The sequence below is a fragment of the Hypoxylon trugodes genome (genome assembly GCF_022578975.1).
Source record: "Hypoxylon trugodes strain CBS 135444 unplaced genomic scaffold F4822scaffold_9, whole genome shotgun sequence".
In the NCBI taxonomy this organism is placed as follows: domain Eukaryota; kingdom Fungi; phylum Ascomycota; class Sordariomycetes; order Xylariales; family Hypoxylaceae; genus Hypoxylon; species Hypoxylon trugodes.
Window position 1 is genome coordinate 2,243,569 of NW_026250024.1, and position 23,957 is coordinate 2,267,525.

At 46.9% G+C, this 23,957-nt stretch overlaps 8 protein-coding genes across 8 annotated transcripts; 3 read left to right on the top strand and 5 right to left on the bottom strand.

Moving 5' to 3' along the window:
- Positions 1 to 1,003: 1,003 nt before the first annotated feature.
- Positions 1,004 to 2,234, top strand: F4822DRAFT_417208 (emp24/gp25L/p24 family/GOLD-domain-containing protein). Its single transcript, XM_051459422.1, has 3 exons — positions 1,004 to 1,436; positions 1,501 to 1,708; positions 1,773 to 2,234. The coding sequence occupies exons 1-3, from the start codon at positions 1,242 to 1,244 to the stop codon at positions 1,976 to 1,978; spliced, it is 609 nt and encodes a 202-aa protein (XP_051310843.1). The 5' UTR covers positions 1,004 to 1,241; the 3' UTR covers positions 1,979 to 2,234.
- On the bottom strand, positions 2,235 to 3,360 carry F4822DRAFT_417209 (putative short-chain dehydrogenase). Its single transcript, XM_051459423.1, has one exon. It carries the CDS (start codon positions 3,227 to 3,229, stop codon positions 2,288 to 2,290), a length of 942 nt encoding a protein of 313 aa, XP_051310844.1. The 5' UTR covers positions 3,230 to 3,360; the 3' UTR covers positions 2,235 to 2,287.
- Positions 3,361 to 4,034: 674 nt separating this feature from the next.
- F4822DRAFT_417210 (sulfate transporter family protein) lies at positions 4,035 to 7,907 on the bottom strand. The gene is made up of 6 exons (XM_051459424.1): positions 7,416 to 7,907; positions 6,656 to 7,360; positions 6,458 to 6,600; positions 5,861 to 6,404; positions 5,376 to 5,809; positions 4,035 to 5,314 (listed from the first exon to the last, which is right to left on the bottom strand). The coding sequence occupies exons 1-6, from the start codon at positions 7,633 to 7,635 to the stop codon at positions 4,118 to 4,120; spliced, it is 3,243 nt and encodes a 1,080-aa protein (XP_051310845.1). The 5' UTR covers positions 7,636 to 7,907; the 3' UTR covers positions 4,035 to 4,117.
- A 1,561-nt stretch (positions 7,908 to 9,468) lies between these two features.
- Positions 9,469 to 10,934, bottom strand: F4822DRAFT_382398 (GINS complex, Psf1 component). Its single transcript, XM_051456422.1, has 3 exons — positions 10,469 to 10,934; positions 9,884 to 10,410; positions 9,469 to 9,818 (listed from the first exon to the last, which is right to left on the bottom strand). The coding sequence occupies exons 1-3, from the start codon at positions 10,493 to 10,495 to the stop codon at positions 9,725 to 9,727; spliced, it is 648 nt and encodes a 215-aa protein (XP_051310846.1). The 5' UTR covers positions 10,496 to 10,934; the 3' UTR covers positions 9,469 to 9,724.
- On the top strand, positions 10,765 to 13,452 carry F4822DRAFT_417215 (AICARFT/IMPCHase bienzyme). The gene is made up of 3 exons (XM_051459425.1): positions 10,765 to 11,286; positions 11,343 to 12,822; positions 12,903 to 13,452. Exons 1-3 carry the CDS (start codon positions 11,138 to 11,140, stop codon positions 13,056 to 13,058), a joined length of 1,785 nt encoding a protein of 594 aa, XP_051310847.1. The 5' UTR covers positions 10,765 to 11,137; the 3' UTR covers positions 13,059 to 13,452.
- Positions 13,453 to 15,045, bottom strand: F4822DRAFT_417219 (putative elongation factor 1-beta). Its single transcript, XM_051459426.1, has 5 exons — positions 14,846 to 15,045; positions 14,691 to 14,730; positions 14,019 to 14,395; positions 13,751 to 13,959; positions 13,453 to 13,694 (listed from the first exon to the last, which is right to left on the bottom strand). Exons 1-5 carry the CDS (start codon positions 14,883 to 14,885, stop codon positions 13,674 to 13,676), a joined length of 687 nt encoding a protein of 228 aa, XP_051310848.1. The 5' UTR covers positions 14,886 to 15,045; the 3' UTR covers positions 13,453 to 13,673.
- Positions 15,046 to 15,276: 231 nt separating this feature from the next.
- F4822DRAFT_417221 (P-loop containing nucleoside triphosphate hydrolase protein) lies at positions 15,277 to 18,185 on the top strand. The gene has a single exon (XM_051459427.1). It carries the CDS (start codon positions 15,501 to 15,503, stop codon positions 17,928 to 17,930), a length of 2,430 nt encoding a protein of 809 aa, XP_051310849.1. The 5' UTR covers positions 15,277 to 15,500; the 3' UTR covers positions 17,931 to 18,185.
- Positions 18,186 to 18,222: 37 nt separating this feature from the next.
- On the bottom strand, positions 18,223 to 22,190 carry F4822DRAFT_382508 (uncharacterized protein). Its single transcript, XM_051456423.1, has 2 exons — positions 19,616 to 22,190; positions 18,223 to 19,458 (listed from the first exon to the last, which is right to left on the bottom strand). The coding sequence occupies exons 1-2, from the start codon at positions 21,939 to 21,941 to the stop codon at positions 18,515 to 18,517; spliced, it is 3,270 nt and encodes a 1,089-aa protein (XP_051310850.1). The 5' UTR covers positions 21,942 to 22,190; the 3' UTR covers positions 18,223 to 18,514.
- Positions 22,191 to 23,957: the final 1,767 nt, after the last annotated feature.

The window sequence follows — 23,957 nt, forward strand, 5'->3', positions numbered from 1 at the left end:
ACAAGAGAAGAGGATGATGTGATTATCTGGCGGTAATTGGCAAGCCAGTCGGGATTTATGGGGCGTAAAAGTAGCCGTAAGGACAGATCGATTGGTTTTCAAAACAGCGCAATGACTTGGAATGAATCGATATCGTTGGCTACCTGATGATGGCTGATGCAATTTCTAGGCTGCCGCAATAGGAGACTAGAAAGGAACAGGTGGGCCGCCAAAATATTATCACGAGGTAGGTAAAGTGAATTATGTATGGTAGGTGTATGTAAGATAGGTTAAAGGCAGAGAGAGAGGCGTAGCGGATGAAGGAGGGCAAACTAAAGAATTCATTCTTCTTTGTCGGGGAGAGGAAGTGAATATGTGTAGATAAGGAGCTGGAGTGCAAGTTAAAGTAATCGACTTACTATTTTTCTTCTGCAACAATGAGACCTGCTCGGCGAAGGAGAGATCTCGTGGTGATGGGATTATCAAAAGGGGTTGATGCGGTGGGTTGTGGTTGGAGATCGGTGAAGGAGGGAAAGTAAGTAAAAGTAGTAAAGTAGTAGGTAGCAATAGGTAAGGTCCGTCGTAAATCTGTTTTTCAGAAACTTAGGTAAAAATGCAATGTGGCTGGAGACAGAGGCGGAGTCCCATGGAACATTATGTGGATGTGGAAAAGAACGTAATTACTTACCTGCAGGGCCTGCAGCAGGTGCCAGTCCCCTAGCCTTGGCTTGTGGCCCCGTATCTTTTTTTTATTTTATTTTTTTCTCCTTCTTTCCCCCCTAGTGTAGGCGACTAGATAAGGTAAAGTGCTTGATGGTGACTTCGGTTTTTGGGTGAATGTACAGAGGTACATGCACGATACATAGAATAATCCCTTGTCACAAGTTGAAGTCTAGAGTAGGTTTCGTTTAAAATGTCGGCGAATCCCGAGGGAAAGGTGACTGTCACAAGTTTCGTAGCGTATCCAGCATATCGTGACACAGATAAGTACCTCATAAGTACATAATACCATGATTATACAAGTTTTGGGTTGCTCGTGGGAAACGCGCTAAGCCGTCCCGAGCCTCCACTCCTCCACTTAGATCAAACCCCCTGGCAATCGCCAAAGTGTCCATCTCAAATTCAAGCCTCAAGCCTCAATCTCAAGGAAGCTTGTCGAATGCCTCTTATTCGAATATTCCACTCACAAACCAATATTCGGTAACACCTATCTCAACCCGAATACATCCGAATACCTTGGGTTCGTTGTCGCCGAGAAAACCATGTTTTTCTCGGCCACGTCCCTGTTGTTTGCGGCCAGCTTCCTGCAAGCTGCGCTAGGTCACAATATCCAGCTTCCCGCCCATGGCCGTGAATGCTTCCACGAGCAGCTCCACAAGGACGATGTCATGACCGTAACCTTCCAGACTGGTGACAGGGAGTTTGGAGGTGCTGGAAATCTCGATATTGACTTCTGGGTATGATAACTTGTTCAAAATAAGATGCGAATATAGTAACTTATAGGTGATTGTGGGACTGCAGATCACGAATCCGATGGGCCAATACGAGACCTTCCAGAAGGACGTTTCAAACGGCGATTTCTCTTTCACGGCTAAGCACGACGGCAAATTCCTCTACTGCTTCGGTAACGAGCACTGGGGTTCCAACAGCAAGGAGGTCTCCTTCAACGTTCACGGTATCGTCTACGTGTCAGAATCCGATTCTCCTCAAGACCCGTTAGAAAAAGAGAGTATGTGGCCATATCCTATTATTTTTATAAAAATGGCTTGAGCAAGCTGCTAACAAGCTTATAGTTAAGCAACTTTCCGAACTAGTCGACCAAGCCCGTGACGAACAATCTTACATCGTTGTCCGAGAACGTACCCACCGCAACACTGCTGAAAGCACAAATAGTCGAGTTAAGTGGTGGAACTTGTTTGTAATTGGTGTCGTAGTAGGCGAGTCTCTATTCCAAGTTTGGTGGTTACGAAGGTTCTTCGAGGTCAAGCGGGTGGTATAAGGCCACAACATTAAGGGGCAGTACGATTCGACGGCCATCTCATTTCTGGGTAGTCTGGCGTATTGTGAGGCTGGCATTGAAACGGGAATTATAAAAAAGATGGGCAACGTTCATGAAGTAGGGAATTATGCACAAATTGTACAATAATGAAGAGAAGACCTTTGATACCTTATTCCCTGTGGTCTACATTTTGATACGTTACAGGTTCCGAAGAACATTGTTCTTGTTATATTGACAACGGCAAATCTAACGAACAGCGGTCATATCTGGCCTTGACATGTCCCTCCAGACTCAGGCGGAGCTACTAATCTACACGTTACGAGGGAATCCATTGAGGCCAATGAGTAGCTCAGGCGACTGAGCAATCTCATCCTTCCGAGCCTTCAGCTCTTCAACATCCCACGCGGCAAAGACCAACTTATTCTTCAAAAACTCAGCTTCCTTGCTCGCGGCCCAGACCAAGAAATGGGCTCCCAGGTTAACTAAATCATATATATTAGCAAGACAAACCACAAGTAGAGAAAAAATAACAACAGAAAAGGGGAACTTACTATCATCACCCTGCCACTCCACATCCGACTGCGCAACCATCTTCTGCCCACCCTCCGACTCCGTCACCACACCGGGGTGCACACTCACCACTCTCAACCCGGGATTCTCCGCACCGAAATACTCCATAACTTTCACACCCGCGAGTTTACTCGTTGCGTACCCACTCATCGGCAATCCCCCATTCGCCGGAAACATCACGCCCGCAGTTGCCAGATGCAAAACCACAGCATCGGAAGCAGCGTACTTAGCTACGCCGCGCGCGAAGATAGCAGCGCCCTTGACGTTGGTTTCGTAGCCTAGCCACCAATCGTTGAGATCGGAGGTAGCGAGGGGTTTGAGGGAGGGGAGGTAACCGGCGCCGTTGATCGCGATGTCAATCGGAGCTCCAAAGGCTTCTTTAGCACCGGAGAATGCTTTATTCATAGCGACTTCATCCGCGATATCGGCTACGAAAGTGAGGACCTGGGCGTCGGGGTACGTAGTCTTTATCTCGGTAGCTGCGGCGGAGAGAACGGCTTCCCGACGTCCGGTGATAGCGAGATGGCAAGAACCAGCTTCGAGGAAGGCGAGGGCGACAGCTTTTCCGATACCTGCGGAGCCCCCGGTAATGAATACAGATTTAGATTTCGTAGAAAGATGGGGCAAAGAAGGGGAGATCGCCGCGTAGGGCTTGGTGTGTTGGGTCTTGGTGTAGTTCATGATGACTAGGTAATCAAGGAGTGTTCGTTTAACTAAAGTCAAGGCTGTAAGGTATACAAAAGACACGGGATGCTTTATGTCTAAGATCAGATTGTAACGAGTGAGTATTCCATCTTGTATAGACTAATGGAAGAGTTATATATCTATCTCTACGTGCCCTAGACAGGTGAATATCTTGTTAACCTGTTATTCAAGCCACCTACCCATTTGTCATAAGGACGTCGACTGCGGAATTTAGTCCTATAGGAGTAACAGCATCGCGATTATAGATCATGCCGAGTTATTCAGCGATACTGATGAGATAAAGTAGAGATATGATGTACTTCCCCATACTATGGTTAATGGTTGATGTTGTAGGAAGCCCAAACTGATGCTTTGTAATTCGTGATGATGGAACGCGGAATAGTTCCGTGGTCTATTTCATAAGCAACGAGTAGTCAACCCCTGATTACCTACTAACACAACAACAGATTTAACAACAGTAATTACAAAATAAACCATAAGAACACATATTTATCATCATTGGTAAGTTTTGCATAATAAAAAGTTATTAATTGTATGCCGAGAGAATAGCGAAAGGCGAGTAGGATTGATGAGTTTCTTCCAGTAACTTGTTACCTACCTCTAACCCTAAGTTACCTAAGTGGCTGGGTACCTACAATAGATTGAATGCGTACATCATCTTCCCACTGGAGGCGTGCGAGTAATATCTGTATCGATCTAAGGCGTCAAAATCGATTCGGACAGTCTGAGACATACATATGCAGTCGAAAGCCACACGGGCAAGGGTTCATCACAGTATCACAGGCGAGTAAACTCCAAAAAGCCAACGAAATCCGACAGCAATTTTAGTATGAATTCCTTTTTTCTATTCCATAATATTTCAGACTAATTCCCAACCGCCGATATATACTTGGTCATAGCATCCATACGTTCGCTCGTGAGCTTAAGTGAGACTCTAAGCAATTCCTGCGCAACTTCATTCTCTTCATTTTGCAACCTCTCCCAATTGTCCGTGTCCATAACCCAAACAACACAGTCTTTAACCGCTACCACTGTAGCAGTCCGATTCGTCTCCGAGAAGAACGGAAGCTCGCCACATGTTGTGCCCTGCACGATAGGCTCGGATAACCGACCTTGTGGCGTTTCATAGTCACCACGGAGTTCCCCTCTTTCTAGGAGGTAGAAGCCATTGGCTGATTCGCCACGTTCATACAGCACTGTGCCTGCTGTGAAATCCTTGCGAATGAAATATGGCTTTGCTCGGAACCAAAAGTCCTCGTTTTTGTCGCTCACATCATAAAAGACCTGAAGCATAAGCCGTAATGGCTCACTGATATTTTGCCACCTCGTCGACCGCCTCATCTCTTGTTGATTTAGCACATTCCTCGCTGCTTGGTCGAGATGATTCTTCCTCGGAGATTGTGACAGCATGTCCAATGATTGGCTAAATTGGCCCTTATTAGGTACGTCCAAATTACTCGACGGAGCCGGTCGAGATATTCTTAAAGCTTCTTGGCGAGCATAAAATGTTTTCAACTGTTCATTCTCGCAGCTTTCGAGTGCCGAATTCAAGTCAGGCATAAACATGACCTCGGGCCCATCGGTTCCCAGCCCAACGGCTCTTAGATCCCGACCAATCCTGCTCTCCGCGTCTTTACCGCTTATAAGGAGATGTACACTCTTCCCACACAAGAGCCGGTTGATGGTTTTGAACCCCTCGGCCGCAGAATAATCGATACCCGTAACGTGCCATAGATCGAGGATCAGATATTTAATCGGATGTTCGTTGAATACATCATCGGATATCAAGCTACGGATTTTCTCCTCGACGCCGACAATAGTGCCGAAAAACAAAAATCCGGACAACTTGATCACATATGTTTGGCTTCCAACTTCTTGTAAGTAATGGTGTTGAGATGGGTTCCGTCTGACCATAGAGCCGACTTGGTCTCCGGTATAAGTCGCTCGAATAGCTGAAACCTGCGATGCATGGAAAATCGCAGAGACAAATGCGAGAATTATGCCAACAAAAATACCAACGACAAAATCATAAATCCCCATGGTAAGAACTATTACCACAATCTATAATAACCAAATTAGTTCTAGCCGCATTATTAACCCAAGAGAAATGAGAATAACTTACTGTCAAATATTCTAATAGCTTAAGCTTTCGCCTTGGAGACACAAGTGCATCTAAAAGCAATTCAAACCCAAGGACAAAGATCAAAGTACCAACGACCATTACTGGGATATAGCCAATGATCACCGGTCCAATTGTCATGACGCCGAATGTCAACGCTGCCAACATTATACCCGCTAAACGGCTGTCACCGCCTGATCTCATGAAAAATAAAGTATTTGCGAAAACGAGGTAATTCTGTATGCTTCCTGCGAGCCCGGAAAGGAAATTCGAATAGCCATGTAACTTCAATTCATGGTCTAAATCGAGATGATCTTCTCCAGAAATCTGTGCCAGGGCAGGGACGTTGATAGGAACATGAAGTACGCTGAAGAATGTCAGTGCAAACATGGCTCCGACAGTTTCTAGAATTGCTCCCCAGTGAACTAAATTGAATTCTACAATAATTGTTAGTAACACACATATCGACCGAAGGCGTGGAATCTTACTGTAAAGTGTCCAGAAATACCACCACGGCTGTCCGGCTTCGGGCGCCTCAAAAATCCATCCAGCTTTTCTAAGATTCTCCGGCTCCAAGCTGTCTATAGTAAATACGAAAAAGTAAAAGAATATTGGCACGCATAGAATATAAATAGGCAAGAAATATTTTGATGTGATCTTTCGCTGGAGGCCGAAGAGGATGACGGCCAGAGCGAGAGGTATTAGCCAAAGGGGTAGAGTATCCGATTGCACCAGCCTCCGGCCAGTGTCAAGGTCGTAGTGGAATTCCTCTAGTCGTGCGGAAACCTCGAAGCCCGTTGCGATAAGGAACCAACCAACGCCGCCTATACAACCAATTAAGATGTGGCGGGGGATGAAGCCAACGATGTAGCCTAGCTTGAATTTTCCCATGAGGTAAAAGACAAGACCGGTCAACATGGAACTGATGGCGAATGATGTTATAGTCGTAGCAATAACGGCATCGGGTTGATCTTCTCCTACTATCGTTGTAATAGTAGACGCCATATTATGAAAGAAGGGAACAACTTCAATCTATATTACATATGTAAGTGGATAATTTCGAAGCTCTTAAACAGGCGACTTACCAATTCCGATCCAACACCACCTCGGAATAGACTTCCACAAGAGAAAGTCAATTGCGAGATAATAGTGCTAACATAAAATATAGATATTCCAGCCGGTCCTAGATTCGAGAAGATTGGGTTGCCCAATGGAAATAAGATCATTCCTAAAAGAATGGTTAGGTTTATAAACCTCCGAAGCAATTCCTAGTAGAGACATACCATAGGATAGAGCATCTAGAATGTTAAGCAAAAGCCCGACAATTACAGCTGGTAAGCAATGTACTGGATCCAGTACAGTCCTCTGCCAAACGACCTTCTTATCCCAAGTTTTAGGGTTGGCTATACTCTTAATGCCGCGGATCTTGCTTCGAATGCTCCCTCTAAGCACATCTGACGACGGCCTCCAGGGTCCTCCCTTCGGTTTCTGACTTTCGATGTCATCAATCTCCGTAACGCTACCTGGAGAATCGGGTCGACGCGACAATGCCCTGAGTAAGGGGGTGGTTTCCGATACATCATTGTCGGGTTGCGATTGTGATATTCCCGTCGACGGTCGCCGTTGTCCGCTACTCAAAGTTCCATTATTCCCAATATCCTGCTCGACTAAAGATTGAGGCGGAGAACGTCTGAGCATGCTTGTGAGCGCCGAAGGTCCTGAGTCGTGTATGTCCTCTGTCCTAGATCCTGACGAAGAGGGCTCGGAAACCTCATCTATAGTGTCCGTGCTTGACGCCTGCAAGTCTTCGATGTATGGAGACTCATGCTGGGAGACTGACTGGTCGCGACTAGGGTGGGACGATGTAGACGATATTCGATTGAGGAATGACGTGCTGCGCTTATCCTTCTTGTCTGATAAAACATATGAAGCGAGTTCGGCCGTGTCTTCGCGGACACTTCGAGCAAAACTGGCACTGTCCACAGGAGCTTAAAGGCGCATTAGTTGGAAATACAATATCGATGCAGACATGCAAACACTTACATAGATGATCCCTCACAGAACCAGGCACGAATGACCTAGTGGGCTCCCTATAGCTAGTGGAATTTAGCGACGACGAGAGCGGTCGTGATTCTCCTGGAGTTAATCGTTGAGAATGATTTGGGTTGGTTATTGGCTCAGGAATATCTACTAGATCTGGTTCAGAAGTAACAGAAGAGGACCTCCTCCTCCAAGAGGTAAACCCGAACGACGAAGCCGCCATATTCTTATGGGTGAGCGTTTGTTAGCTCGCTAAGAATGTTAGATATATACATTGAGGACTGATCACAGTGCGGGAAATAGCCAGCAAGGTGTATGTTAGTATCTTAGTCGATGAACTGCGCGAGTTGGAGCGCGATTGTCATATACAGCAAGGAATATGAACTATATGGTAATGAGGTATTGCATATGTAAACAGCCATAGATAATATATATAAATATTAACTGGAATTGAAATAGCGTAAATCGAATAGATAGTGGAAGAAAAAAAAAAAAGTTGGTATCTCTGAAGCAGCAAAGATAGTTGGATGATAACGAGAGAATCTAAATTCTAGACCTCATAAGATACTAGGTAGCTACAGATTTTAAAGAACTTAATTAGCAGCGCTAACTATATACGGCAATTAGCAAGGGATAGTTACGTAGTACGCATGGATCTCGCGTTAAATTCAAGCATGTGGTTCGCACCTAATTGACAGGGATATGGAGGGGCATCTCCGGTTGTAGAAAGGCGTTGAAAGATAATTGGTGGCAAACCTAACTTTTTTATGTACTTGTTAAATAATGCCATTGGATAATTCCGAATTTCTGTATAATACCATGGTGTCACAAATCGCAAATCCTTTTATACACGACATCTGCCGTGCGGCTTACACGAGAAAGCCCCAGCTCTGAGGTGGTATTCGGCTCCTTGCCTATACATACGTTCCATGCGTTACAGGAGGGCGAGGTTTCGTTTCGTTGGATGCTGAAATATTGAGGCTGCATGATGCAACCGCTATGTCCTAGCCCATGAACACCGACTGCCGACATGGCCGATTCGCACCAAGTAAGGGCTGAGCTGCTGCTTGTCTGCTCTACTACCTTGATGGTAGTGAGTTTTGGATCGTGATGTTGACTTATAGAAATCAATTCGTTTTCCTTTAACTTAGCTCAAGTTCTAATATCCCATCTCTGAATGAAATAACATTGTAGACCCTGAAAATCTATCATTAACATCGGTTGCTAAGAACATAGGGCAGAATAGCGTAATCGAGGCAAATCCTGGGGAAGCTTGATATGCAAGGACTCATCTCGATCATTATTTCGATACGGCACTCCGCAATGAATATGCATCTGCAGTTCATCTTGCACTCGATGCTTCCGGTCCTTCTTAGAACACAGAAGGAATGGTTGATGATCCTCTTCTCACCGCGTTCGATTACGTACTGAAATGCTCTAGTATTCGTCGGCCATCACTGTGGTACCTTTTCGACGGGACGGGCCTCATCCCATGCAATACGGTTAATACACAGCCTACCCATGGGACGCACGTTCGGAAAACTTTTGTCGTCAGGCGCGAAGTTGAATATTTCTAGGAGCCTCCAACTCATCCCCACATCTAAGATTCCTATTCGCTCCCCGCAAATCTCAGACCTGTCCAATACAATGACCAGCCCGCCCAGCGTCGTATTCCGTTTGGTTCAATCGCCCTTGCGCCCTGCGTCCTGAGCTGGGGATGCGCCAATTGGGATAGGCGCCTGCATATGTAATCCATCACTTTTATGCTCATCGTTGTGCAACTGTGAGCAATTGTCTCCATCGGATTGTTCGTTTCTCGCTTTCGGAGAGAACATCAATCATACCACTTCGGTACGTAGGAACCCCTCTGTGGACGTGCATTAAGTTCCCCCGGGCATATCATTGGCATTTTGAGGCAAATGCATGCCGCGGAAAGTTGAGTTCGATGCTGTCTTCTTCGTGATTGGGTCAACTTTGTGCCGCCCGCATTAGATCGTCATCTGCGCTTTTTCTTGCGACTAATTTCGTCAGAATTTGCAAATTGTGTTTGTCAAAACGCAAATTCATAAAAACCACGTCGGTGAATACATGTATGTCGCTAGTCGCCCAACATGCAAACATGCTTCCGGGGAACAACCTTGTGCCGCCGAGAAGCCCTGTGCTGTGGCCTAACCACATATGTATAAGGAACCGCCCAGACCAAATTCCTGCAATTGTACGGAATCGTCTGTTTAGATTCATCGGATGGTCTGGTGAAGCGGGACACCTCTGTGATAAATCATAAATAGATGGGGATGGTTCCTGTTATTCCTTCAGCTGAGCTTTTGGAGATATCCTTGAGCAATCAATCGCTCAACATCGCCCTGCCTAACATAGAATTGACTGTTTTTGGTGAGTGTAATCGCACTGCGACGATGGTAAGCGGACTTTTCTGAATACTGTCATGATAATATTATGAAGGGCAATCTTACCCATATTCAGTCTGAATTTCTCCAGCATCCTTTAACACCCGCACATCGATGAACAAATCACGAGGAGGTTCAAGACTGCCGGTAAGGTCAATATCTGTCCATTGACCCTTGTAAGCTGCTAAAAGATCGCTGTATTGTCGCACATAGTCTTCCTCTTGCGGACTTAGACTGCTTGTACCACCATCGCCGGCTCCCGGACCCGGGGCATTGGCCGAGCCATCCCTGACCTGTTGACCAGCAAGATCGACTACGTCGTAGCCTTTCCAAACAAGTTCTTCCAGCCTATCGGTCCGGGTACGATGATAGCCTAGAAGGCAACGTTTATTCCATCTCATTGATATATGGTTCGTAAGTAGGGTACATGCTGTCGCCGGATCATCATTTGGATTGAAAGACCCTTGGAATGGCTCTAAGAGGTCTGTGACGTCTTTATCTAGATCACGAACTTCCCGGGTTGCTGCACGAACTAGTTCGGTTTGATATGGCGGTAGATGCGCTAAGTTCTGGGTTCTTTTCGCGTGTTGAACCTGATACCACTTAGCTCTGGCTCATCGATCATATACGAATGTTTAGTTGAGTCCTTACCAGCTTAATTCCTAAGTCGCCATACATTTTGTGTTGGATTACAAGTCAGTTGGGAGTATTGATTGTATTTCTCGTATATATAACGACGGTTAGGATCGAATCAAGAAAGGAATAAAGATAGTAATGCTCGAAAGACGCGTACAGGAAGCATCGAACGCGTTTCTATATCGTCGGGGCAATTGCTTTAGTCAAGGTGGGGTTAAGCTAAGAAAAAAAGAACCTGGAAGGTTTATCTTAGTGGTGGGGCTCCCTATACTTATAGGTACATGTGTACCCAAGTATTAGGCGTGTGTAATGAGAAAGAACGAGGGGTTAGTGGGGTTGGAAAATGACCCCGCTATGTAATGAGCTGTGGAAATTTTATTTTTCTCAAGCTCTCCCACCAAGCATCACGGACTGACGGCCGTAACTGGCGCAATCTTTTTTTTTTTCCGTTACTTGTGACAAATAATAAACCAAATTTGACATTGGCTATTTGACATTGGCTACCTCTAATGATCTTCGATGAGTTATTAGTGTAATCATCCTAGTAACCTAACGAAATCGTATCGTCAACCTGCCGTGTGCCCCCTCTTCGCTGATTTGTGATTTGATCCCTCATTTTCTGTCATAACTTTTTTTATCTTGACACCAAAATTGTCGCATTAAAAGTTAGTCCAATTCTTCGCCATGTCGGCACCACAGAGAATCGCAATCCTCTCCGTCTTCGACAAGACTGGTTTGTTGGACCTAGCTAAGGGCCTTGTACAACAAAACGTGCGAATTTTGGCGTCTGGGGGTACAGCTAAGTTGATTCGCGAGTCTGGATTTCCAGTCGAGTAAGGACGCACTGCGACCAATAAAATTTATATACTTCGAAGCTGACAGTAAGAAGGGACATCTCAGCTATCACGAAAGCCCCTGAGATGCTTTCCGGCCGAGTCAAGACCCTACACCCCGCTGTCCACGCTGGTATACTTGCCCGTAACCTAGCCGCCGACGAGAAGGACCTTGCCGAGCAGAGCATTGACAAGGTTGACTATGTCATTTGCAACCTGTACCCATTCAAAGACACCATCTCTAAACCCAACGTCACCGTCCCCGAAGCCGTAGAAGAGATCGATATCGGAGGTGTTACACTTATTCGTGCCGCTGCCAAGAACCACGCTCGTGTGACGATCCTCAGCGACCCGAACGACTACGCCGAGTTCCTAAAGGAGCTCCAAACTGGTGAAATAAAGGAGGCGAGCCGTAACCGATACGCACTCAAAGCTTTTGAGCACACAGCTGATTACGACGCTCACATCTCCGGTTTCTTCCGCGCACGATACGCCGGCGAGGGTCAGCAGTACCTGCCCCTCCGATACGGTGCCAACCCCCACCAGAAGCCAGCTGCCGCATACACAAAATCTAGCAACCTACCATTTAAGGTTCTTGGGGGAGCCCCTGGCTACATCAACTTGCTTGATGCTTTAAACAGTTGGCCGCTAGTGAAGGAACTAAAGGCAGCTCTAGGAATGCCTGCTGCCGCGAGTTTCAAGCATGTTTCCCCCGCAGGCGCTGCCATTGGCGTTCCCCTAAGCGCCGAAGAGCGCAAGGTCTACTTTGTTGATGATATCCAAGGCATTGAGACCTCGGGATTGGCGCAAGCTTACGCACGAGCTCGAGGAGCCGACCGAATGAGCAGTTTCGGAGATATCATTGCTCTAAGTGATGTAGTAGACGTCCCTACTGCTAGCATTATCTCGAAGGAGGTCTCCGACGGAGTCATTGCTCCTGGATATGAGGCTGCCGCTTTGGAGATTCTCAAGAAAAAGAAGGGAGGTAAATACCTCGTACTGCAGATTGACCCCGAATACCAGCCCGACCCTACTGAGGTTAGGACTGTGTATGGTGTAACTCTCACCCAGCACCGAAATGACATCGATATCTCACCGTCTTCCTTCAACCGTACTATCACGCCGAAGGACTTTGCTCTGCCAGAATCTGCTGCTAGGGATTTGACTGTCGCCACAATTGCCGTTAAGTACACACAGAGCAACTCAGTCTGCTATGCTAAAAATGGACAAGTTGTTGGTCTCGGAGCAGGCCAACAATCACGTATTCACTGCACCCGACTTGCGGGTGACAAGGCCGACAACTGGTGGTTGCGCTTCCACCCTCGTGTTTTATGCATCAAGTGGAAGAAGGGTACCAAGCGACCCGACAAGAGCAATGCCATCGACCTGTTGGTGAGCGGCGAGTTGCCAAAGGGTGGTCCTGAGCGCGAGGCTTTCGAGGCTGTTTTCGACGAGGTACCTGCTTCATTCACCGAAGAGGAGCGCAATGGTTGGCTCAGCAAGCTAGATGATGTTGCTGTTTCTAGTGACGCTTTCGTAAGTAACCACCGATAACTCCGGCGGAGTTTCTTTCCGCCTTCGTTTTTATTAATAACGTGCTAATCCCGTTCAAATAGTTCCCTTTCGTCGACAACATCTACCGTGCGCACCGATCTGGCGCCAAGTTTATTGCGGCTCCCGGTGGCAGTCAGAATGACTCCGCCGTTTATGAGACGGCTGAGAAGCTTGGTATTGTTTTCGTGGAGCAAAACATCCGGCTCTTCCACCACTAAAAAAAGGGCGAGGTTGGGACGTGAAATGGTTGGTGGGATAGGATAGATAAAAAGCAAAAAAAAAAAAAAATGAAAGCCAAAATATGGACAAGAAGATACCCGGTGTAACAAGGCAGGGTCAAGGAGGCGGGGGCCGGTATTAACTACTAGGTGGGGGAAATGGACTATCAATCTGGGAATACTGAATGTTCTTTTGCAGAGATCTCGAGTTTACCAGTTTCAACCTATTAATGAAGAGTTCGACGATAAGTAAAACATATTGCACGTATGAGACAATGATTGTGGCCAACCTTCGCGTCAATAAATGGGGTTCCTTTGAAAGAGACAAGAAAAACTAGTCTAACTACGTCGCGAAACATAATCATCACAAGGGGAGGAATCAAGAAAATCGGGAGTAATTTGGGACAAATTTTGTATTAGCGTTTTATGCATCTACCATAGGTAACCTTAAGGTCTCTATATTTGACCTGTAAGAGCAACTATCCCTGTCATATCACCCAACCAACCTCATCAGAGTCATCAACCATGCTTTGTGGTTTTTCTAGTAGTCGTGTATCATGCATTGAGTGTTGGTATAGTGACCTTGTCTTCCAGCAGAGCCTTGGTGGATGCCGTTTACAACTTCATCATGGCAACCTATTCGTCGGATTAGTATGTTTGACAGTGGCTTTGTTAGCGGATTGAAAACTTACAACATCCGAAGACTGGACGTAGTCCTCGAAACCTTCGATCTCTTCCTGTAGGTCGGCGAGGGAAACCTTCTCATCCTCAACGACCAAGTTGATCTGTAGCTTCTTGATACCGAAACCGACGGGGACTAACTTGGAGGCACCCCAGACTAGACCATCCTTCTCGATTCCTCGGACAGCGGCCTCAAGAGCGACCAGATCGGTCTCGTCATCTAAAATAGGAATTATTAGTTCTACATATTAGAACCTAAGTAGTATTATGCAATCTTACCCCAGGGCTTGACATCTAAGGTGATCATAGACTTGGCAATGGTCTTGGGCTTGGCCTCCTTCTTTGCCTTGTAAGCGGCTAGTCTCTCCTCGCGGACACGGACAGCCTCAGCATCTTCCTCCTCATCATCACTACCGAATAGGTCGACATCATCGTCCTCCGCAGCATCGGGAGCCTTGGCGGGGTTTAGGGTGACGGCAGCCTCATCGGGTCCGTAGACGGTGTAGGGCTTGGAGGCATCACCGGGGAGGGTAGGGAACTCGTCCTCGAAAGAAGCGATGTGCTTGTACCATCTCGCGGCGTGGGGGTACTTCGCGGATTCGGGGGCGGACTTGAGGGCCTTGAAGACGGCAACATCGGCCTGGGAAGGAGAGTAACTTGGATGAGTCAGTGGTGAGTTCTATGCGAATGAGGGGCAAATCAAGCGCAAGGGACAATGTTGAAAGTATAATTGCTGAAATCAGAGATGCACAGAGTGCTATTGTATTTGTCCTCCTTTACAGGGTCTTAAGCTGTTCAGAAACACGGACCAATGTTCCTCATCATGAAAGGGGTATTTGGGCTCGCAAGGCAAATTTGGTGTAGGAGGGGCACGGTAGATGACTGATACATCAAGGTGTCGCACTCGATATTGGCGCTCGCATTCAAAGAAAGGTTGTGTAGACGACTTACCCAGTAACGTATGATCGGGTGGTCAACCAGCTGTTAAGCACTGCGTCGCCATAGTCAGCCTCAGCCAAAATCCATCACGATGCCCAGTCAACGGATCGTAGTACGCCGAGAGACACAGCGGGGTCACAATGATTCGGGAGTAGAAAAAAACATACCGGCCGAACCAGCATCAGTGAGCAGATCAGTGAAACCCATTTTTCCCGGTTTGAATGAATGAGAGAAGAGAATGGATAGAAGGAATCTGAATTCTGGGGGTATCTTTGAAAATGGGAATGAGGAGGGAAAAGGAAAGCTTGTGCTTGTGAAGAAATAATAAGAAGTTCCAAGGTGGGGTTGAATTAATGGCGGGCTTCTCTATTTTGAAATTTTTACGAACAGGGTTGCCAAATCACCCGGGTGCGGGTGGCCAGCCACAAGTTGAAACCCCCCACCATAAAATGCGCCCAATTGCCTAACAAGGTACTTGAGTACATCACCAATTGTAGAAGAAAGATCGTGCCCGGATCTTTTACGCCACACCACAGATCTCATCAATGCTCTTTCCCATCGCCACTCTAGACACATCTTAATTTTCCTTATCGATAATAAACAATAAATGGAGCTTCAATTCGGTGCAGGTGGTTCGACACTTCGAGAAAGCTCCAGCGGCAACGACCGCCTCATTTTTGAAGCTCTCGTGATATTCTAGAACCACTTTAGGTTTGATAATTCCTCTATTACATATGAAATGATTTCCTAGTTAAGAGAAGTCTCTTGACTTTTAATTTTTCCTCACGTTGAATATTACCTCCAATTCTTCACGCCTTCACGATGTTAGCGAGAAGCCAGTTACTTAGATCTTCACGACGAGTCGCCGACGCCTCTTCAAGAGGGCTCGCGCGACTCAACACAACACCTTCACTAATATCCAGAGCTGCGCTTGTGAACACAGCGAAGCATTTATCAAATGTCACCTTACCGACTCCCACACATCGAACCTACGCAAATGGCCGACCTCATCCGCCGGGTGGTACCCATCGAATGAATATGGGTGGTGAGCCCGAAAAACCGGCATTGGAACAATTTGGTATCGATCTCACAGCGCGAGCAAGAGATGGAAAATTGGACCCTGTAATTGGCAGGGACGCCGAAATCCAGCGAACAATCCAAGTTTTGTCGAGACGAACGAAGAACAACCCAGTCCTAATCGGAAGTGCGGGGACGGGAAAGACTGCAATTTTGGAGGGTTTGGCGTTGCGAATAGTACGGGGTGATGTCCCAGAGAGTATAAAGAACAAAAGAGTCATATCCTTGGATCTGGGGTCTCTCATTGCTGGTGCTAAATTTCGAGGTGATTTCGAAGAAAGGTTGAAAAAGGTCTTAACCGAGGTTCAAGAGGCGCATGGAGAAGTCATACTATTCATTGACGAATTACATACACTCCTTGGTCTTGGGAAGGCCGAGGGTTCTATCGATGCCTCCAATCTGCTCAAACCGGCTCTATCAAGGGGAGAATTGCAATGCTGTGGTGCTACCACATTGGCAGAATACCGAATAATCGAAAAGGATGTGGCACTAGCAAGACGATTCCAGCCAATTTTGGTAAATGAGCCTACAGTTGAAGATACCATTAGTATATTGCGAGGTATCAAGGATAAGTACGAGGTGCACCATGGTGTCAGAATTACGGATGGAGCCCTCGTGGCAGCTGCAACGTATTCAAATCGGTATATCACCGACCGGTTCCTCCCCGATAAAGCCATCGATCTGATGGATGAAGCGGCAAGCTCGTTGCGCTTACAGCAAGAAAGCAAGCCTGAGGACATCATGCGCCTCGATCAAAAGATCATGACAATTCAAATAGAGTTGGAAAGTCTTAGGAAAGAAAAGGACGTGGCGAGTCGTGAACGACGCGAAAAGCTTGAAGCAGACCTCAAGAGATTACAGGAAGAAGAAAAGTCTCTAAGCGAGAGATGGGAGAAGGAACGAGGAGAAATCGATGCTCTGAAAAAGGTCCAGGAAGATTTAGACAAGGCTCGTATCGAACTTGACCAAGCGCAAAGAACAGGAAATTTCGCCCGAGCCTCTGAACTGCGCTTTGGTATCATCCCGAATTTGGAACAAAAGCTTCCTAAGGATGGTGAGCAAGGACCCGAAGCTCAAGGTCCTGACACTCTGATCCACGATTCGGTAACAGCTGATGACATTGCAAATGTCGTTTCGAGAATCACGGGAATTCCAGTATCCAAATTAACATCTGGGCATGTTGAGAAGCTGATTCACATGGAGGAGACCCTCCGAGAATCAGTCCGTGGACAGGATGAAGCTCTCAAAGCTGTCGCAGATGCCGTGCGCATGCAACGGGCCGGTCTAAGCGGTGATAACCGACCACTCGCGTCATTCTTCTTCCTCGGCCCTACAGGTGTCGGTAAAACTGAGCTATGCAAGAAACTGGCCGGTTTCCTATTCTCAACCGAATCTGCCGTGGTTCGATTCGACATGAGCGAATTTCAAGAGAAGCACACCATATCTCGACTCATCGGTGCACCATCCGGATACGTCGGATACGAGGATGCGGGGCAGTTAACCGAAGCGGTACGACGGAAGCCATACGCTGTGCTACTATTCGACGAGTTCGAAAAAGCGCACCGCGATATCTCGGCCCTGTTACTACAAGTCTTGGACGAAGGCTACCTAACTGACGCCCAGGGGCACAAAGTCGACTTCCGCAACACCATCATCGTGTTAACCTCCAACCTCGGCGCCAACATCCTTGTAGGTGCTGACGCGCACCACCCATACTCAGAAACACCAGATGGCCAGATCAGCCCGGACGTGCGCCGCGCAGTCCTTGACGTCGTCGCCTCGAGCTACCCTCCGGAATTCCTAAACCGTATCGATTCGTTCATCGTCTTCAAGCGACTGACACTTGATGCGCTGCGCGATATTGTAGATATCCGACTCAAGGAGTTGCAGACGCGGCTTGATGACCGTCGTATCACGCTGCAGGTCGACGATGAAGTTAAGAACTGGCTGGCGGAACGCGGATATGATCCGAAGTTCGGCGCGAGACCGTTGAACAGGTTGATCACCACGGAGATCGCGAATGGCCTTGCGGATCGCATTATTCGCGGCGAATTGAAGCGTGGCGACAAGGCATCTGTCAAGGTTAAAGAAGGTGGCGAGGGGTTGGAAGTCACCCGTATTGTACAGGCGGAAATCGTAGAAGAGGAGGGGACGGGTTCGAGTGAATCCTCGTAAAAAAGCTTGAGGTGAAGGGAAATGTCTGTTTACCTACGGCGTTCATTGGGTGGTAACACAGGGGGGAAAATATCCTAAATGGAATTGGTCCTGAAAAGGTGCATTCACGGCGGATGAGGTAATGAAGTCATGCTTGTATAAACGTGTATAAATGATTGGGATTTATATATATCACGAGAATCTCGTCTCAGACTGTATATATTGTACATACTATCTACCTAACTCCAATAAGCATATTTAATGAGTCTATTCGATCTGGATGCTTTGATTGTGAAGAAGTGTGACCATTAACACATATCGCAGCAGTCTTGCAGTGACACCGCAGTCTCCCTTAATATTTTTGTATATTGTTTCTTTGTTGTTATATATACAATGCTACTCGGTATATACCAAGGGGCCTATGCAACCTAATGATATCCTTCCCCTTTCCAAAACATATTCATATTTTATATATACCAGCGAGCTATCATCCAGTTCATTCAATCATGCAATGCCAATCCCATCCATATCCAAATAACCCTTAACTCCAAAATAGCTCGCGCGTATATTTAAAAATGTAAATAACCCATAGACTCCTAAATAAATCACATGGCGGTACCTGGCCTCTTTATCTCGGGCCGCGCGAGGTCTCCAAAGTCAGAATTCGGTCGTGGACTTAACGCAGTCCGTAGACTAAGCGAGCCGAAAATCTGCTCATGGAAGCCCAGTACACCAGCACTGCCGAAAGACCTGCGCTGTGGCTGTAATGGCCGTCGCGGGACTTTGGAAGGCGATATGTCCATGTCTTCGGATGGATCAGGGCTCACGGCTCCTTGTCTTGTTCTTGGCCTTATCGGACTGCCGTCACCTTCGTACTCTGATCCTGCGTATTCGGGAGTCGCCGCTGGTGGAGACGAGAAGATAAAGTCCGGTTTCGATTGCGCGAAGTCGTCTGTGTCCGATTCGGTATCTGGATCTAAATACGCGCCCCCGTCTTCGCTCACGATAGTTTGTCTGGATTGACTAGGGAGTACAGCTGCAGTAATAGAGGGAAGTTCCATCTCTTCCTCTTCCTCTTCTTCTTTGTCCTCGTCCTCGTCCTCCTGAGACTCTTGATCTTCCACCTCAGTCTTATTCGCGTCTAGATTTCCGTTCGGAAGTGGCGTTGATGTGAAAACATCCAAATGATCGACTCCGTTCGAGAGGGGTTGGACCACCACAGGGGCAGGTAAATCTTTCTGGCTGGTATCCATATTTGCAAAGTCGATATTCTTCGTTGGGGCATCGCCATTCGCCAGGATACCAAGACTGTTTTGTTCCTGGGTGGATTGACTCAAACGAAGTGGAGACGAGGCAATCGACCTTGTAGCATGTCGTAGCGTAGGCGAGGGGCTGAGCCGGCTTTTTGCAAAGTCTCGTCGTGTTTCAATGCGAGAGGGTTTCGGAAATTTAATATTTTCATCATCGTCGCTTTCGCTGTCGCTATCAACGATGTTATTTTTCGTATGGTCCACCTCACCGCTAAGGCGGTTGTTCTTTGGAGTGATAACTACGGGATTCAATTAGTAATTGTTACTACGTAGAAGATTTCCGGTCACTGGTGATGTGGCCTATCCCATGGTAAATCCCTCTCGAACGGCCATGGTGATGTAGTCCGTCCTAGAGGGAGCTCCAGAGGATAATGATTAATCCGGGGATTAACTTACGGAGGCTGCTGCTAGGAGAAGAGCCGTCACCAAACATGAGGCTGGGAGTTGATGAAGCAACCGAAGGTTCGTAATTTGGCAGCGGTTCCGGCTCATCCTCCTGGCTACTCGTTATGACAAGCTCCCGGTCTTCGGACTCCCTAGGAGTTTCGCTGACGGTACTCGGTCGAGAACCCGATGATTGGCGCGGTTGATGATCCCCAACTGGTTCATTGGATACATTCCGTGATAGATCCCCTCCACCAGACTCATTGTCTACAGCGGAGTCGTCAGGCCCTACGTAATGATCCAGTCCTGGTACCAACGGGAAGGCCCGCGCGCCCGTGTTTGAGCAAGTTATGGCCATTGATGATCTCCGAGCGGGAATGGGTGGGCGGCCTGAGATGGGCGAGTGTGCGGATTCCTCAGTTTGTGTAGCCTCGGACTTTTCGTTCGTGGACGTTGAAATTTCGTTTGAAGACTCATTTGATGTCTCATTCGATACTTCATTCGACGTTTTGTTTGACGTTTCGTTGGATGTTTCGTTCGAGGTTTCGTTTTCTGTCGTGCTCCTGGAAACCGACGTGTCGGCGCTATTCGCTGGATCCGGGGTCGGATAAGTGGTGTCTTCGCGCTGCTCCGTGCTATTGTTAGGAAGTGATTCGTCCGGTTCGTATCCGCCTGAAGCAACCGAGGAGGTGGAAGTCGTGGAGATTGCAATGTCTGTGGCCCGTGGAGTAGGAACGTTCTCATCTAAAATGCCAACTTCATTCACGAGACTCCTAGCCTCTTCTTCATCGTCAAGCGTCAAAGTGTCTTTACAAGCAGTCGCAATATCACGGTCAATCCGTTGCCGCAACCGGTCCAGAACATAAGCCTTGGACTTCTGAGGTTGTCTTTTTCTCTTCTTTTCTGTGGATTCAAAGGGCTCTCGTGCCACAAAAGTCTTATCCAAAATGAAGTGGCCACGCTTATGAGCCGTCATTCTGACAGAAATAGCGTTACCTCGGAGTATGTCTGCGACGCCAGCTTGAATACGATCAAGTATGGCTTCAACTTTCCTCTGGGAATAGGAGTAGGAGGAATCCAGGACAAAAATGAGTGGTTCGTCCAGAGACCAACCATGGCCGCGGAGCTCTGTTATTCTAAACTCCAGATCGTTCATTCGGCCGATGGTATCATCGGCGTCGTCTCGAATTGGGGCAAGGGCAGCTTCAACTTTGTTTACAAAGTTGAGACATTTCTCAGCGTCAGAGGAAAAGGAAAGATTGCTACTGCAATGGATAATTCGCTCCAGATTGGGGAATTGGGGGCCAAGGTTGTTCGCGATTGAAAACTTCAATTCCAACCCATCGTTGTCATGGTGTCGACATTCTTTACATCCGTCCAGGCTAATACATTCGCCGTGGACCTTCTCAAACGCTTGTCTTTCGGATCTCAAAACGCCTTCTACAGCGTAAGACGCTTCAAAAAACAAACCCTCTGCACCAATCGAGTTTAAGGGCGCTGGCTGGCCACTATTGACTTCAACAGTTGTTTGCCATTCGGATGGCTTCCGACGTTGACATCGGCTTGTGAAGGAGAAGCTAATAGTGTAGCCAGGTATAGACTCGAATGTTTGAGACTTTTCAAGAAAGTAAGAGCGTGGGACACATGACATGGGCTGAACGCGGCCAGCACGATGGGGGAATTTTCCGGGCTCCTCTAACGGGTCGTCACGGACCGGGCCGTCCTTCCAGACGAAAGCTTGGTCGTGGCGTCTAAGAAATAGCCCTATTATGTGATGGGTGGAGATAATGATTTCCCTTGCAGCTTCAACAGATAGTAGTTGTTTTTGGTACGATTTAAAGGTCCTAGAAGCCCAAATCTCGGACCATCCCCGGATGATGTTGACTTGAATTTCGAATTTTAAGGGTTTATCTGAACCGCTCGCAGCAGCATACCCCATTGCTGTTGAGTCTTTACGGGTGATTAACTCATGGCAACAATGGTCAACACGGCGTAGTAAACCCTGGCATAAGGCCTCGGTGGCCTGGAGTGACGGCGAGGCTTCATAATTGCGGCTGTATGAGTAATTCAAGGGTTCACCAAAAGTGATAGTGACATGGACAGCAAGATTTGCCACAGGTAGAGGACTCCGCGATAAGGAGGCTGGTTTCGTTTCACGGGCCGGTTGAGGGGCTTGAGGGGGGATCTCGAGGAGGGAAGTGGATTCTGCCATGGCTTCTTCGCTCTTTTTCTTTTCATGGCGGTGGATCCTGAACCGCTTCATGTCGTTAACGAAGGTTCTAAACTTTCCGGGGAAGGCCCCCGACTTGGGCCTCCGTTTTGGTGCATCCGATGCCATTCTTCAGATCCTCGTTGAAAGGGGGGAACTAACGAATGAACAATAGAACACGTCGGCCAGAGTGGGTTTTAAGAAAAGGAAAAAAAGAGGACGAAACGCATGGTGTATAGGCAAGAAATACACCTCAGCAGCGACCCAAAAGTAAATCGGTATTGGCGGCTGTCAGGCCTAGCGTAGGGCACGTAACAGGGCAAATAACACGCCACATATTACATGCGAGGTCCACCCGTTTGGCCTCGTTATGCGTACCAGATAGGTACCTTGGTAGGCATGTAGGCATGCGGTACCCTTAGTAGAGGCATGCAGATGGTCTGATATGGAGGGGGCTGGGCTGGCTTCCTTCACATGTGGACCTCTTTTCCGGTTGTTTTCAGCATTTCGCATTTTTTGCTTGGTTATTAGACAGAAACTAGTCCGTCATGCTGCATTATACCAACGCGTCCTAAACACTAGCCGGACAGAGTCGGGAAATCGGGAATGGTTGACTGCGGTAATTTGTTAGGTGGTTGGCAGAGAAGAAGGTCGAATCAATTCACGCGGCAAATCGACCGGAGACAACAGCACAATACAACACAACGTTAATAAGAAGCCGGCAGCTACCGGTTGGGTAGCCATACCACAGTGGGCTGAAACGGCGCGTGGAGTAGAACAACTCAGTGGTGTGATTGAATCCCATTCGTCCGATGCTGACAGGTATTTTGCTGTTCTCTTGTTATTTGTAGACCATGTAAGCAAGCTTAGGAATGTCCTGTAATACCCGTTGTTATCCATCATCATTTTTTGCGAGATTTGGTAATGATTGATGTGCTGTGTAAGAGGTATGTACGTGCTAAGACATGGATGCTCGAATTTGAATGGTACATCGACAATTTTAGCTACCAAGGCCTATAAATGTTAAAAATTTAAGCATATGTTACCGAAGGCAAGTCCTACACAGATAGAATTTGTAGGTACATATATGTAGATTACATATGTAGGTAGCTTCATAGGTACATTCCGGCTCCAGTTATAGGGTTAAGTTAAGCAGGTAATACTTGCTTTTCGGCAGGGTCCGGGGACCCAGTTACCGAACTCGCGGGATCGGATCCTCCATTGAAATATCCACCTAAGCTACTAAGTAGGTAACTTCCAAAGTTTGGAGAAGTTTGGTTACATCGATTTAGTACATTACGAGCTTATTCCAGAAAAGTATAGGCGATCCATTTTTGGGGGGACTCTTCTAGGCTTTCTTTGTTCTGAGTTTAAGATTGACTATAGTCTATCCGCCTTCTACCTAAAACCATGACAGGTTACCAACGTCAAAGATAATTCTTGGTTATACATACTTAAGTTATATGAAATTTCTTATTCCACGATGCCCCTTGCAGACAGATTTTACATTCAAGGGGGAAAATTATTAAAGTCTTTGAATGTGTAGTGCTTATGAAATAGGTAACAATGATGTGACGCGTGTAACCACCACTTTTACCCCCAATCCCCCTGAATTGTATCTTCGATTTAGTCACATATCAACTCTTCATATAGTGCCTTGCTATGGTACCTTGCTTCCATATTCCCTATCCTTTGTTTATATAGTTAAATCATTACTTTTCATCTTACATTACAACCCTTACGGTTGCATAGAGTAGAACGCCCCCTTTAAGGGTCCCTACAGGTAAATTCTGCTTGTATCTAAATCCAACGAGAAGCATGTAGACAAGCAGAATGAAAGGACATCATGAAACAGATAGCAGAATGTCCTTCTTTTTTACAGTCAATATGCATACTTTAAATATGACGGTCATGGTCAATAGTAATAGTAGAAGGGATACAACAACATCCCCTTACGAATGATAAATCAGGATAAATCAATTCACCAGATACTCAATCTCGCCGAATATGTCAACCGCACAAGAAAACTACCAAATAATCGGGTTCGTCCCCTTCGCAAGACTCGAAATAGATCGGAGCACGTACCTTGGGCTCGGAGATCTCGCCAACTGGCAATGCATGATGAAAGATTTGGGCTTCGATCGC

Excerpts from the sequence above, each read along its gene's own strand:
- F4822DRAFT_417208 (XM_051459422.1), top strand. The coding sequence starts at position 1,242 with ATGTTTTTCTCGGCCACGTCCCTGTTGTTTGCGGCCAGCTTCCTGCAA. Across the intron at positions 1,437-1,500 it reads ATCTCGATATTGACTTCTGG|ATCACGAATCCGATGGGCCA; the intron begins GTATGATAACTT and ends GTGGGACTGCAG. Across the intron at positions 1,709-1,772 it reads AGACCCGTTAGAAAAAGAGA|TTAAGCAACTTTCCGAACTA; the intron begins GTATGTGGCCAT and ends ACAAGCTTATAG.
- F4822DRAFT_417209 (XM_051459423.1), bottom strand. The coding sequence starts at position 3,229 with ATGAACTACACCAAGACCCAACACACCAAGCCCTACGCGGCGATCTCC.
- F4822DRAFT_417210 (XM_051459424.1), bottom strand. The coding sequence starts at position 7,635 with ATGGCGGCTTCGTCGTTCGGGTTTACCTCTTGGAGGAGGAGGTCCTCT. Across the intron at positions 6,405-6,457 it reads GTGGTGTTGGATCGGAATTG|ATTGAAGTTGTTCCCTTCTT; the intron begins GTAAGTCGCCTG and ends TATGTAATATAG. Across the intron at positions 5,810-5,860 it reads GTATTTCTGGACACTTTACA|AATTCAATTTAGTTCACTGG; the intron begins GTAAGATTCCAC and ends CAATTATTGTAG.
- F4822DRAFT_382398 (XM_051456422.1), bottom strand. The coding sequence starts at position 10,495 with ATGTATGGCGACTTAGGAATTAAGCTG. Across the intron at positions 10,411-10,468 it reads GCGACTTAGGAATTAAGCTG|GTTCAACACGCGAAAAGAAC; the intron begins GTAAGGACTCAA and ends AAGTGGTATCAG. Across the intron at positions 9,819-9,883 it reads GAAATTCAGACTGAATATGG|TGCGATTACACTCACCAAAA; the intron begins GTAAGATTGCCC and ends CCATCGTCGCAG.
- F4822DRAFT_417215 (XM_051459425.1), top strand. The coding sequence starts at position 11,138 with ATGTCGGCACCACAGAGAATCGCAATCCTCTCCGTCTTCGACAAGACT. Across the intron at positions 11,287-11,342 it reads GAGTCTGGATTTCCAGTCGA|GGACATCTCAGCTATCACGA; the intron begins GTAAGGACGCAC and ends GACAGTAAGAAG. Across the intron at positions 12,823-12,902 it reads CTGTTTCTAGTGACGCTTTC|TTCCCTTTCGTCGACAACAT; the intron begins GTAAGTAACCAC and ends CCGTTCAAATAG.
- F4822DRAFT_417219 (XM_051459426.1), bottom strand. The coding sequence starts at position 14,885 with ATGGGTTTCACTGATCTGCTCACTGATGCTGGTTCGGCCG. Across the intron at positions 14,396-14,690 it reads ACCCGATCATACGTTACTGG|TTACTCTCCTTCCCAGGCCG; the intron begins GTAAGTCGTCTA and ends GACTCATCCAAG. Across the intron at positions 13,695-13,750 it reads ACGTCCAGTCTTCGGATGTT|GTTGCCATGATGAAGTTGTA; the intron begins GTAAGTTTTCAA and ends TCCGACGAATAG.
- F4822DRAFT_417221 (XM_051459427.1), top strand. The coding sequence starts at position 15,501 with ATGTTAGCGAGAAGCCAGTTACTTAGATCTTCACGACGAGTCGCCGAC.
- F4822DRAFT_382508 (XM_051456423.1), bottom strand. The coding sequence starts at position 21,941 with ATGGCATCGGATGCACCAAAACGGAGGCCCAAGTCGGGGGCCTTCCCC. Across the intron at positions 19,459-19,615 it reads TTCTCCTAGCAGCAGCCTCC|TTATCACTCCAAAGAACAAC; the intron begins GTAAGTTAATCC and ends TGAATCCCGTAG.